Here is a 14,407-nt window from a genome sequence, read left to right as displayed (position 1 = left end):
TACTGGAATAGAAGAGTGGCCTGAAAATGTGTGATCTAGTTAAAGTCCATGGATAAGAATAGGGATGATAGCTACAGTATATGCTACCTCCTGACATGAGACATGTGAACCAAACACAGCTAGCAGTAATATAGAACAAAACATATCCTCAAACAAGAGAGACAGAAATGTAACAGAATAAATGCTGTTCACATATAATTCACTAGTAAACATACCAGACTGTCGTAGGGTAAAGATCCACACAATGTACAGCAGGCAGCAGAAGCCCATGAATAGATGGCATGTGGAAATAAGCTTCATATAAAAAAAGGTATTGAATAACAATGAAGAAACAGTAGTCACAAAAACACATCTAAATGTCCACACATTGTTCATCAAATCATACTTTATTGAAAGTTGCTTTTCTTGTACTAAAAATAAACTATTACATTGAGTCATAACCTGAAATTTAACAGCATCAACTATTGTCTATTCCTTGCATAAAAATCACTGCTTGGCAAGGTGGAAACTGGCTTCAAATCATTGTAAGACAACACAAAACCAAATCTAGTGGGAAATAGACAAATCATTGTCAAACAGCCCTACATTTCAAGTGTAGATCAAACTATTGAAAACTGGCTGAAAATGTTCATGAGATTAACACTAAATTCAGGACACTATCCAAAATTAAACAATTAGCACAAACATTGTTACAAACTTCTTATTTTATATTCAGCCAATTACATTTTAGAAAAATATATATCAAATATGTATTTCACAAAAATATATTTGCAGACAGGATTATCCATTTCAAAAAGGTTAATAATGATATAACTTTAAAAGTTTTTACTTATCAATATTATTATTATTTACATGTATATTTCCTGGCAGCTTTAGAAGCAGTCTTGATACTGGGACAATAAGTCATTTTTTTTAATAGATCCATTGACTTTAAATGAGTATCCACATTACATTGTAAAGTTACAGTATTAATGGTGGCTTGATGGCTCATTCCTTATGGTTGTATGTAGACTACACTGTAGTGGTTATCTTTCCATTCAAACAGAATGTTAGTAAGACGGTATGAAATTATTATGTCTACTGTCTGGTTAGTAGCCATTTTACCCATACCAGTGTTAGGTAGTGTAAACATGTGAGGCTCTCCATGAAGCAATACAGTGTTTGTGGTTAAAAGCAAGAAAAGGCAAGGCACACTGATAAAACGTTCACAGCCACATACACAATGGCTTGATCAAGCAATCAATCAATCAATCAATCAAATCTCTTCATCCTCAAGGACCCTTCAGTTCTTCAAACAATCTCTGATCATGACGATAACCAATCAATACCCCATGATGTGGTTAATGTGCCCCTGAGAAGAGACTCATTATGTGACACAGGTAATCTTTATGGAACAAACCCTTTACATGATGGTAGCATCCCAAAATAGCACCCTCTCCACTATATAGTGCACTGTGTGGGGAATAGGGTAGTGCACTATATAGGGAATAGGGTGCCATTTGGGACTGAAACCCATGTCATGTTCATTAACCAGTCCCTCCAGCGGCTTGATTTTGCTGCGGCAACCCTGACATTTTGCATGGCAATATACCAATTTGTTGTGAAACTGCTGACGGGGGGGGGATTTGTTGATGTGTGGCTTCATTTAACTATATTATGCAGTAAATGTACTCAGATTGGTTGAAATTGCAAGCCCTATTTTTGTACTGCGTGATGGGCCTGGTTTATGTGACAATATTGCGATGATTTGACTGTTGCATGTGGAAAGAGTGCAGTGATTGGTCAAATTTACAAGCCCTCGCATAATATGCAAGGAATTGTTGATTTAGCAACAACAACAAAAAGTCATTGCAGAAACCTGGAGGGACTGATTAACCCTTTTGACATTAGAAAGTCCAGAATGCTGACGCGGCCCAAGGTGAGCATGAAGAGCAAAGCGCTCCAGAGTCAATATGGTAGGTTCTTTAGTCTGAGGGCCAACCCTTCTAAAATGGGTATCTTTATTTATGTTGATTTTGTAGGTGCAACAATTGTCCCCAAAGTAAGAGACATAATATCCCATATTAGCATAAGGAATGTTTATTTATATGTGCTATAGCTGTTAAATCCCATTGTTTTGGTGTTTCTGGATGACTTCTACAAAATGCTGGGTTTGGCCTACACACTGATATATGATATCAGTCATCCACACTACTGGGATATGTTCAGGCAAAAATCAGGACACTACTTACAGGCTCCCCTGCCAGGCACCGATTACAACGTTGGCTGCCTTGGACTGCATGGACTGCATAGACCTGTACAAGAGAAAACACGAGCCTGGAGGGTTATTACGGCAAGAATTACACTCAATTATTTAATGGATTGTCATATTGTAGTTCTGCAATAAAACATTTGAGGATGAGATGCTATTTCCCAAACAGTTATTGCTTCCTTGACATCACCAGCATTGAGGAATGACTGTCATAAAGATAGCTAAGGCTACAACTTAGAGATAAGATGTTGAGGAAGCATGGGGTCATGGGTAGGTCTAGTATCTCTTACTGCTTGACCTATGAACATTTATTACTACATTTACATTTTTACATTTTAGTCATTTAGCAGACGCTCTTATCCAGAGCGACTTACAGCATTATCATTTAGGAGGAAAACATGGACCATAAAAACACTCCTGCAATGCATGTGGGAGGCTAACTCCTTTTGCCTTGACTGTAGCAACAAAGATCCCAAAAATAGTTTAATATGCAACAAAGATGCCAAAATAGTTGAATACGCATATCTACCATGTTAGAGGCTGGGTGGTTGATGCCGACACCGCTGTTGCTGTTTGGGACACTCTGCTGTTGCATGCTGGCATCCCATGTATCCATGGCACTGTCAGTCACCATCCCGCCATGTTCAACCTGGACGCAGACTCCCACTCTGTTGCACAGTCGTTTCTGAGGATTCAAAACAATGCAGTATAGTTGTATAACATGACAGGTAATGATCGATTTAGTTAGCTAAATGGTTATAGGTATGCATTCATTCACTTAGCTAATGTACTAAGAGAACGTTTCTTAATGAGAGACTGTGTAGCACGTATTCATAGTTACACGGGCTTTTAAAAAATGTAAACACCAGCTAACGTTAGTTCTCTATGCGTTAGCTTAGCTAGCGAGCACCCATACAACCAACTATGCATGAAAGGTTAGCTAAACTAGTAGCAATATAAATACACATTGCACACGTGATAACCAATAAATCACTATTAAATGATTTAGCCTAAAAATAGCAACAAGCCAACTGGACAGCTATAGACTGGTGTTAGCTAAACTATAAATACACCAATAGCAACAATGTTTTCACTAAAGCAAATAGGCTACTATTAACGTTATTGTCTGGAAACACGACGTTGAATTGCATTGAGTTCTTCGTCGGACAGAAATGAGCCCTTGAAATCCGGGAAGTTTCCTCTCACGGCCTCTACAATCCAGAATATTGTTGAATAAAAATGTATTTTTATCGTAAAAAAAAACATAACGCTAATTTCCGCCTTAACTAGAATGCAATGCAATTCAACGTCGGGTTTCAAGGGAAATAAAAGTGTCTAAGGAAGGTTAGCTTCATACCGCCTGACAATCTCTCCAGGGTTGAAGGTCTCCTTCGTGGCGTCTCTTCTTCTGGAGGGGTGTCATATATTCCATGGTTGTGGAAAATGATTAGACCTATTATTATTATTTGAATCTATCGACTGAATTTAATAACACAAATGTCAAAGGTAACAGTAACGTTAGATAGCTGGCAAGCAAACAAATGCTACACGTCCAGTTAGCTAGCTAGTTAGTTAATAGTAACGAGGTCTTTTCAGAAACGTCCTGCTGCGATATCAAAAACAAAACAAAATCAATGAAATTACAACTAGTAATGGCTACAAAACGATTCAATCTCTGGCTACCTGGTTAGCTATTTCACTTTCAGTTCGCTTTTCTACCGCAAGGACATGACCACCTCTTGATTTCTCTGCTTCTGACTTTTGAAAGTGTCTTATTGAAAGACTCCCAATGATAGACAGCCAACCTGAATCCATTTCAAGTAGAGGGGGTCTGTCTGTATTGCACTTTGTCACAGTTACTGATGTAAAAAGGGCTTTATTAAATACGATTGATTGAATTTATTTGTTTGTGGAATATGAGGACAAATTACATTTTTTTTTATCTTCTTCCCGCTACCAAATGCATGCTCAATACATTTTCTCCATTAGAATTATAATAATATTGTGCAATTAAACAATAATATAGCTATGCTTGTATTTTACATGTTGGTTATTAATTTTTAGTTCATAGATCAGTCATAGACCGACTCTGTGTAGGTAGTTATGTCTTGTTCCATCCATATAGTTGCTAGAATATACCGACTCTACCATTAGCTTGTTTACACTGAGCTGCACTGGGGTCGGAACAAAGTCATCGTTACATTATTAACTTCGGAGCCAGGTGAGATATGGTTCGGGAAAATGTACCTAAATTCATGGATGTGATATGCCACTGTAGTCCACATTTTGGAGTACAGTGGTATATCCCATCCCTGCATGGAGGTACGTTTTCAGACCCATATCTAGCGCAGGGTTTAAATATAACCACGACTGCGTTCCGACCCCCGTTCAGCTCAGTGTTAACAAGCAGAACAGGAAGGTTTGTATCTTCTGCCAATCGCTCGGTAAGCGATTACACACGTCTGAAAACATGGCGAATTTTGTGGAGGCAACATCCTCGCAGCAGTTTGAGGACTTGCTATCAAAGGCTGGCAAGTATGTGCATAATTTAATAACATGACATTTAAGTAATTAGCCATTGAATGGTTTTCATTCAAAAATGCCTCATATGATATTTAGCTTGTTATGATAGTTACTTTTCTGTTATATCGAAATTTAGCTAGCTAGCTTCACCATGTAGCTTCACCATGTTAGGGACTAACTAACGTTATCAAGCTGCTTCAAATGAAAGCGCAACTAACTAGCTTAGCTATTTTAGCGGATATTTGCTTTAGCATGTCGTCGGGACGACAACGAACTTGGGACATCTAGCTAGCTAATAACATACATGTTTATTGTACATGGTGTGAATGTAATTGACCATTGTACACGCTGATGTGTTTACCTGATATAAACAGTCAGGCTCTTGTGTCTTGAACTCATGTGGAATTCTTGTCACGAAATGGCAGAGCCTAGTGAGCCTTTCTATTAGGCAGACATTATATACTATGCCTGATAATGTAACGTTAGGTCTAGCCCTTATAAGAAAGGGAGAGATTAACCCCCCCTTTATCAGACATGACTAGTGTTATCCTACATAACATCAGGTGCCTGCCCATTTCAGAATTCTGTAGCTAACTAGGTCCATTCAGTTATTGTGCTTTTGAAATCCATCATTACAAGTAGGCTATAAAAGATAATGTTGAATTCCAGAAGACCTGTTATGATCCAGTGTCCTAGTCATGTGATCTCGTGCATGATCATCAGTGTATGGGAAGTAAGAATTAATGGATGTCAACAGTGTGAATTAGCTCGGCCTATTGATGGTAGACAGTAGCTGGCAAGTGTGCATGCATGTCCCACATCTTTAGCATATGAATCTGTGTGTCACTATAAAGTTGTGCTGTTTTAGACCTATTGCTATGCTGAGATCTGACACCTGTCTCTTCCATGAGCCTCACCGGTGCACCTACGGCCTTACACCATTCCAATCTAATGTGACTTCTCTGTTCCACCAGGTTCCTGACGGTGGTCCACTTCCAGGCAGCATGGGCCCCTCAGTGCAGTCAGATGAACGATGTGATGGGAGAGCTGGCCAAGGAGAACAAACACGCCATGTTTGTCAAGGTACATACTATACCTTGTAATGGATGTTACATGATTCCTGATACACATACTATACCTTGTAATGGATGTTACATGATGCCTGATACACAAACTATACCTTGTAATGGATGTTACATGATGCCTGATACACAAACTATACCTTGTGATGGATGTTACATGATGCCTGATACACATACTATACCTTGTAATGGATGTTACATGATTCCTGATACACATACTATACCTTGTGATGGATGTTACATGATGCCTGATACACATACTATACCTTGTAATGGATGTTACATGATGCCTGATACACAAACTATACCTTGTGATGGATGTTACATGATGCCTGATACACATACTATACCTTGTAATGGATGTTACATGATTCCTGATACACATACTATACCTTGTGATGGATGTTACATGATGCCTGATACACATACTATACCTTGTAATGGATGTTACATGATGCCTGATACACATACTATACCTTGTGATGGATGTTACATGATGCCTGATACACATACTATACCTTGTAATGGATGTTACATGATGCCTGATACACATACTATACCTTGTGATGGATGTTACATGATGCCTGATACACATACTATACCTTGTGATGGATGTTACATGATGCCTGATACACATACTATATCTTGTGATGGATGTTACATGTAGTGATGTTAAATTGGATACCGTTATGGAGCGAGTGAGCATAGGAAGTGGCTATGCTGAGTGTAAAAGTGACCATTTGAAACAGGTCCTATACACTAGATTTAGAGTTATTTGGCAGCTTTAGTTTTGAATGATACAAACCTTTAGAATTTCTCAGAAATCAAAACCTGTATATGCTGCATGGTGGGACAAAAGACTATTGATGATTTGAGAAAGTAGAAGAAAAAGCTTGTGTTCTTGTTCCTTGCCTCAGGCTGCACAGCTGTTCTCTCATCAAGTGGTCATATTTTCACCCACCAGACTATTCTCAATTTAATCTTGTCTTTGGTAATATGTAAAATGAGTTTCGATTTTGAATGGCCCATTATCAAGGGGCAGGAACAGGGATCAGGGGGCAGGAACAGGGATCAGGGGGCAGGAACAGGGGGCAGGAACAGGGAACAGGGATCAGGGAGCAGGAACAGGGAACAGGAACAGGGAACAGGGATCAGGGGGCAGGAACAGGGAACAGGGATCAGGGGGCAGGAACAGGGGGCAGGAACAAGGATCAGGGAGCAGAGGGGAAAATACCTGTCATCTGTATGCACTCTAATAGTGAATAAAGACTGCCAGCTTTCCCACCGCTCCGTTTTGTAGGCTACTTGGGTTTTATAGCGGCGCATATTATGAGCAGCTGAGAAATAAATAGAAGAACCCTTATTTCACTCCATGTATCCACCACTGTTTACATGTTCTCGCTGCCCGACAGGTGATATTCCCCCCAAACTCTGTATGCCATGGGCTCTCCAACCTTGTTCCTGCAGCTACCTAGTGCTTCAATTCAGGAAACAAAGTCAAATCTGTTCGCAAGGAAACACATTTCACTAAACTGTTGACAGCCCGTCTGTGCACTCCAGAAAGGATTAAAGGAGAGAGAGGAGGAGATATTCTGTATAGCTAAAGGTAATATGTGACTGTGCACTCCAGAAAGGATTAAAGGAGAGAGAGGAGGAGATATTCTGTATAGCTAAAGGTAATATGTGACTGTGCACTCCAGAAAGGATTAAAGGAGAGAGAGGAGGAGATATTCTGTATAGCTAAAGGTAATATGTGACTGTGCACTCCAGAAAGGATTAAAGGAGAGAGAGGAGGAGATATTCTGTATAGCTAAAGGTAATATGTGACTGTGCACTCCAGAAAGGATTAAAGGAGAGAGAGGAGGAGATATTCTGTATAGCTAAAGGTAATATGTGACTGTGCACTCCAGAAAGGATTAAAGGAGAGAGAGGAGGAGATATTCTGTATAGCTAAAGGTAATATGTGAGAGAGAGAGGAGGAGATATTCTGTATAGCTAAAGGTAATATGTCACCCAATTAAAGGTAATATGTCACCCAATTAATTCTGAAAATATAAAACGTTCCCTATTACTAGACTATTCTAAATCAAATACTAATTCACTAAGTGTAGGTTAACTGTAAGCCGCTGTGAACAATCAATGAACCAACAGCATGGCTTAGGGCTATACGTTCTCTCCCTGACTCATGGATAGACATTTTACAGCGTAGCAGAAGGTAACCAGTCCACCAGTATGCATAATAATACAGTCCACACTCAAAGGCCATTACTTCATTTCATCTGGAGTATAGACTAGACCAATTATGTACCAAAGACATCTTAAATCAGGTAAAAAAATAAATAATGTTTTTCTGCCATGGTAATATGCAGTAGGCTATGTATTGTATAACGGCAAATTCATCAATTTAATTCCGTTTTTTGGGGGGGGGGGGGGCTTGGGCTCATAAGCCTATAGGCATAAGGTAAAATATGCGTGAGTGTTTTTGAATGATTTATCACCTTAGAAAGCATTGTTCATTTCGTTGTGTTAGGCTTTTAAACAACATCCACAACAATTATGTTTTACTCTGTTTCAACCTGCTGTTGAACTTCTTTCTTCAAATTGATCATCACAGTGAGGTGAGTTTTAAATGTAAGATAGGCCAACTGTTTTAATGATAAGTGTTTGATGTGATTTTAGATTGCATTTGCATTGATGTCAGAGTGGTTAGAGGGACAATAGAGTGCTGAGTACCAGACCATTAGGACCTGATGGAGGGACAATAGAGCCCTGAGTACCAGGACATTAGGACCTGATGGAGGGACAATAGAGCGCTGAGTACCAGGCCTTTAGGACCTGAAGGACGGACAATAGAGCCCTGAGTACCAGGACATTAGGACCTGATGGAGGGACAATAGAGCGCTGAGTACCAGGCCTTTAGGACCTGAAGGACAGACAATAGAGCCCTGAGTACCAGGACATTAGCACCTGATGGTAGTTAGCAAGTTGGGTACTACCAAAGTATGTCCAGAGTGTATAAAAGGAGATTACCATGACTCAACGGTCACATGGAATCGGTGTGGCGGTAATATGCTCACTGCAAAAGCCCAAGATCCAATTGTTCATATTTTTTTCTAAGAGGTTGTCAGTTGGATAGACTGAGGTTTAAACCTCCCTCAGACTTAGGAAGATGTAAAACTTTACATTTAATTCAGAGTTTTATTTGGTCATATAAAGTATATTATTGCCAAGCATACTTAAAAAAAAAAAATGATGTCTTCGTTGGGGTGATTGGTATTACCCAGAATAAATATAAAAACTTTAGGATCCATGCCGTTCTGAAGAGGTTTATTCTACCTGTAAGATTTATGGGAAGATTATTCCATTTAAGTGGATCAGCTTTCATATTGTTGAGTATTGTTGAGTGCCTAGTTAAGTTCTTTTTTTTTGTTTAACATTTATTTATCTTTATATATATATATTTGTTTGTTGTCCCTCATTAAGCACGCTAAATATTTGATATGTTTTGTGGTCCACTTAAAAGATTGCTGTAGATCATAAGTTAGTATTATTTTTATTATTTATTTCTCCAGTTTTTTCCACATTTATTTTATATCCTGAGATTTTAGAGTATTCTGAAGAGATGTAGAATTACGTTCATAGTGCACTGCTTTTGACCAGATCCCACAGGCGCAATGTAGTACACTAGGTATATAGAGAATATGGTGTCATTTTAAATCACATGTTATTTGTCTAATGTTATTGGTCACATACACATGTTTAGCAGATGTTATTGATCACATACACATGTTTAGCAGATGTTATTGCGGGTGTAGCGAAATGCTTGTGTTTCTAGCTCCAACAGTGCAGTAACATCTAACAAGTAATATCTTAACAATTTCACAACAATACACACAACACACACATTTAAAGTAATGGAATGAAGAATATATCCAAGAGCAGTAGATTGATATTGGATCCTACATATTGTACACTGGAAAACAGCTATTTTCTTAATTTGTGTTTCAAGTTATTTTTTCCAACTATGAACAACATTCCTACATACTCCAATATGAGTCTGTTGTTTCTGTACCAGCCTACGTTGTCTCTAACCAATCAATAGCACTGTTATTACCCATATCAAATGGAAACAAGCATTTTACTATAAATATTTAGTCACTATATTTTACCATCCTCATAGCTATGTTTCCCAGCATTAATGCAGGTTGTGTTCATATAGCCTATAAGTGTCTGTCAGCCATAATGCCCTGCCTCATGGATCAGGAACACAAACAGCAGAGTTTGCTCCAGGCAGGAAATAAGTGATGTCTGTAATCGCCTGTCTGTAATGGCTGGCTGCGACAACCTGGCTCAGTGATTTATGGATTTCAATATGTGCTAGCTAAATATGATTAAACAATCTCTGGGTCAATTTGTGCATCAATGTTGGTTTACTTTCCTCTGCCTGGGGGGGGTTCTGGAGATTCATGGTGAAATAGAAACCTTCAAAAGCCCTGTTTGTGTGACGGTCCAGTGTTGACCCCTGTTGAAATCAGAAACATCATTGTGTTTCCTCACATGTAGCCTATTGTTTTATATATATAAAATGATTTTAAAGTAAATGCAAACGTGAACTATTTTATTCCTCTGGTAGTTTGAGGTGTGTGGTCACACTAGTTCCTTTAATTTGGTCCTGGTGGATTGCCACCACTGTCAAGAACAAAGCAACTATCCATCACCAATCACAGCACCACGAGCAGAGCAGGAGATGCTGCTGCTCTGCTCTCTCATTTGTCTTGCTTGTTAGACATATCAAAGTGGTGAATGTGTGCTTTATTTTCTCCCTGAAGGGTGATGCCTCCTGGCTAAATAAACCTAGTGTTGAGGGGAAATTCAGTGGGGTTCTTCATGTGTGGATGCAGACATTGTTTGATAGCTTGGAAAGGGAACAAAGGGTTATCAACATTGTGTGGATGATCCCTCATTCACTCCATCTCTTTCTCCCTTCCTCTTCCCTTGCTTTGTCCTCCCTCTCTCTCTCCCTCCCTCCTTCCCTTCCTCCCTCATTCACTCCATCTCTTTCTCCCTTCCTCTTCCCTTGCTTTGTCCTCTCTCTCCCTCCATCCCTTCCTCCCTCCTTCCCTTCACTCTCTCCCTCTATCCCTTCCTCCCTCCTTCCCTTCTCACCCTCCCTCTATCCCTTCCTCCCTCCTTCCCTTTTCTCTCTCCCTCCATCCCTTCCTCCCTCGTTTCCTTCTCTCTCTCTCTCTCTCTCCCTCATCCCTTCCTCCCTCCTTTCCTTCTCTCTCTCTCTCTCTCCCTCATCCCTTCCTCCCTCCTTTCCTTCTCTCTCTCTCTCCCTCCATCCATCCCTTCCTCCCTCCTTTCCTTCTCTCTCTCCCTCCATCATCCCTTCCTCCCGCTTCCCTTCTCTCTCTCCCTCCATCCATCCCTTCCTCCCCCTTCCCTTCTCTCTCTCCCTCCATCCATCCCTTCCTCCCTACTTCACTTCTCTCTCTCTCCCGCCATTCCTTCCTCCCTTCTCTCTCTCCCTCCCTCCATCCCTTCCTCCCTCCCTCCTTCCCTCCTCCCTTTCTCCCTCCATCCCTTCCTCCCTCCTCTCTGTCTTACAGCTGGAGGCAGAAGCAGTGCCAGAGGTATCAGAGAAATATGAGATCGCCTCAGTCCCGACCTTCCTCTTCTTTAAGGTGAGTCTTATTGCCTCAGTCCCGACCTTCCTCTTCTTTAAGGTGAGTCTTATTGCCTCAGTCCCGACCTTCCTCTTCTTTAAGGTGAGTCTTATTGCCTCAGTCCCGACCTTCCTCTTCTTTAAGGTGAGTCTTATTGCCTCAGTCCCGACCTTCCTCTTCTTTAAGGTGAGTCTTATTGCCTCAGTCCCGACCTTCCTCTTCTTTAAGTTGAGTCAAGTATTGTAAAAAACTAATTTACACTACTTGGCCAAAAGTATTATTGGATTCGGCTATTTCAGCCACACCCGTTGCTGACCGGTATATAAAATCGAGCACACAGCCATGCAATCTCCATAGACAAACATTGGCAGTAGAATGGCCTGTACTGAAGAGCTGTGACTTTCAACGTGGCACCGTCATAGGATGCCACCTTTCCAACAAGTCAGTTGGTCAAATTTCTTCCCTGCTAGAGCTTCCCCGTTTAACTGTAAGTGCTGTTATTGAGAAATGGAAACGTCTAGGAGCAACAGCGGCTCAGCCGTGAAGTGGTAGGCCACACAAGCTCAATACGGGACTGTCGAGTGCTGTAGCACGTAAAAATCGTCTGTCCTCATTAGCAACACTCACTACCTAGTTCCAAACTGCCTCTGGAAGCAACGTCAGCACAAGAATTGTTCGTCGGGAGCTTCATGAAATGGGTTTCTGTGGCCGAGCAGCCGCACACAAGCCTAAGATCATCATGCGCAATGCCAAGTGTGGAGTGGTGTAAAGCTCGCCACCATTGGACTCTGGAGCAGTGGAAACGCGTTCTCTGGAGTGATGAATCGCGCTTCACCATCTGACAGTCCAATGAACAAACCTAGGTTTGGCGAATGCCAGGAGGATGCTACCTGTCCCAATGCATAGTGCCAACTGTAAAGTCTGGTGGAGGAGGAATAATGGTCTGAGGCTGTTTTTCATAGTTTGGGCAAGTCCAAGTGAAGGGAAATCTTAACGCTACAGCATACAATGACATTCTAGACGATTCTGTGCTTCCAACTTTGTGGCAACAGTTTGGGGAAGGCCCTTTCCTGTTTCAGCATGACAATGCCTCCGTGCACAAAGAGAGGTCCATACAGAAATGGTTTGTCGAGGTCGGTGTGGAAGAACTTGACTGGCCTGCACAGAGCCCTGACCTCAACCCCATCAAACACCTTTGGGATGAATTGGAACACCGATTGCGAGCCAGGCCTAATCGCCCCAACATCAGTGCCCGACCTCACTAATGCTCTTGTGGCTGAATGTAAGCAAGTCCCCGCAGCAATGTTCCAACATCTAGTGGAAAGCCTTCCCAGAAGAGTGGAGGCTGTTGTAGCAGCAAAGGGGGGACCAACTTCATATCATGGCCATGATTTAGGAATGAGATGTTCGACGAGCAGGTGTCAACATACCTTTGGTCACGTGTGTGTGTGTGTATACAGTTGAAGTCGGAAGTTTACATACACTTAGGTTGGAGTCATTAAAACTCGTTTTTCAACCACTCCACAAATTTCATGTCAACATATTATAGTTTTGGCAAGTCGGTTAGGACATCTACTTTGTGCATGACACAAGTAATTTTTCCAACAATTGTTTAGACAGATTATTTCACTTATAATTCACTGTATCACAATCCAGTGGGTCAGAAGTTTACATACACTAAGTTGACTGTGCTTTTAAACAGCTTGGACAATTCCAGAAAATGATGTCATGGCTTTAGAAGCTTCTGATATTCTAATTGACATCATTTGAGTCAATTGGAGGTGTATCTGTGGATGTATTTCATGGCCTACCTTCAAACTCAGTGCCTCTTTGCTTTACATCATGGGGAAATCAAAAGAAATCAGCCAAGACCTCAGAAAACAAATTGTAGACCTCCACCAGTCTGGTTCATCCTTGGGAGCAATTTCCAAACGCCTGAAGGTACCACGTTCATCTGTACAAACAATAGTACGTAAGTGTAAACACCATGGGACCATGCAGCCGTCATACCGCTCAGGAAGGAGACGCGTTCTGTCTCCTAGAGATGAACGTACTTTGGTGCTAAAAGTGCAAATCAATCCCAGAAAAACAGCAAAGGACCTTGTGAAGATGCTGGAGGAAACAGGTACAAAAGTATCTATATCCACAGTAAAAAGAGTCCTATATCGATATAACCTGAAAGGCTGCTCAGCAAGGAAGAAGCCACTGCTCCAAAACCATCATAAAAAAGCCAGACTACGGTGTGCAACTGCACATGGGGACAAAGATTGTACTTTTTGGAGAAATGTCCTCTGGTCTGATGAAACAAAAATAGAACTGTTTGACAATAATGACCATCGTTATGTTTGGAGGAAAAAGGGGGACGCTTGCAAGCCGAAGAACACTATCCCAACCGTGAAGCACGAGGGTGGCAGCATCATGTTGTGGGGGTGCTTTGCTGCAGGAGGGACTGGTGCACTTCACAAAATAGATGGCATCATGAGGCAGGAAAATTATGTGGATATATTGAAGCAATATCTCAAGACATCAGTCAGGAAGTTAAAGCTTTGTCACAAAATGGGTCTTCCAAATGGACAATGACCCCAAGCATACTTCCAAAGTTGTGGCAAAATGGCTTAAGGACAACAAAGTCAAGGTATTGGAGTGACCATCACAAAGCCCTGACCTCTATCCTATAGAACATTTTTGGGCAGAACTGAAAAAGCGTGTGCGAGCAAGGAGGCCTACAAACCTGACTCAGTTACACCAGCTCTGTCAGGAGGAATGGGCCAAAATTCACCCAACTTATTGTGGGAAAATTGTGGAAGGTTACCCGAAACGTTTGACCCAAGTTAAACAATTTAAAGGCAATGCTACCAAATACTAATTGATGTGTATGTAAA

At 41.0% G+C, this 14,407-nt stretch overlaps 2 protein-coding genes across 3 annotated transcripts in view; one reads left to right on the top strand and one right to left on the bottom strand.

Annotated features, from left to right (window-relative positions):
- Positions 1-370: 370 nt before the first annotated feature.
- LOC106613726 (uncharacterized) lies at positions 371-4,023 on the bottom strand. The gene is made up of 4 exons (XM_014216283.2): positions 3,609-4,023; positions 2,781-2,936; positions 2,232-2,294; positions 371-1,351 (listed from the first exon to the last, which is right to left on the bottom strand). Exons 1-4 carry the CDS (start codon positions 3,681-3,683, stop codon positions 1,322-1,324), a joined length of 324 nt encoding a protein of 107 aa, XP_014071758.1. The 5' UTR covers positions 3,684-4,023; the 3' UTR covers positions 371-1,321.
- A 471-nt stretch (positions 4,024-4,494) lies between these two features.
- The window catches only part of LOC106577336 (glutaredoxin 3), a 36,194-nt gene continuing 26,281 nt past the window's right edge, over positions 4,495-14,407 (top strand). Inside the window, exons 1-3 of one of the 2 annotated variants that reach the window (XM_045687660.1) lie at positions 4,495-4,786; positions 5,749-5,857; positions 11,469-11,543. In XM_045687660.1, coding sequence (XP_045543616.1) covers positions 4,722-4,786; positions 5,749-5,857; positions 11,469-11,543 — 249 coding nt within the window. In that variant the 5' untranslated portion in view covers positions 4,495-4,721. Of the gene's footprint in view, positions 4,787-5,748; positions 5,858-11,468; positions 11,544-11,708; positions 11,754-14,407 lie in introns of those variants that run through there. The other variant, XM_045687662.1, reaches the window with a different exon arrangement.

Source organism: Salmo salar, chromosome ssa01 (assembly GCF_905237065.1).
Source record: "Salmo salar chromosome ssa01, Ssal_v3.1, whole genome shotgun sequence".
Classification (NCBI taxonomy): Eukaryota; Metazoa; Chordata; class Actinopteri; order Salmoniformes; family Salmonidae; genus Salmo; species Salmo salar.
The sequence above is the reverse complement of the archived record's forward strand: the minus strand, read 5'-3'. Positions and strand labels throughout refer to the sequence as shown.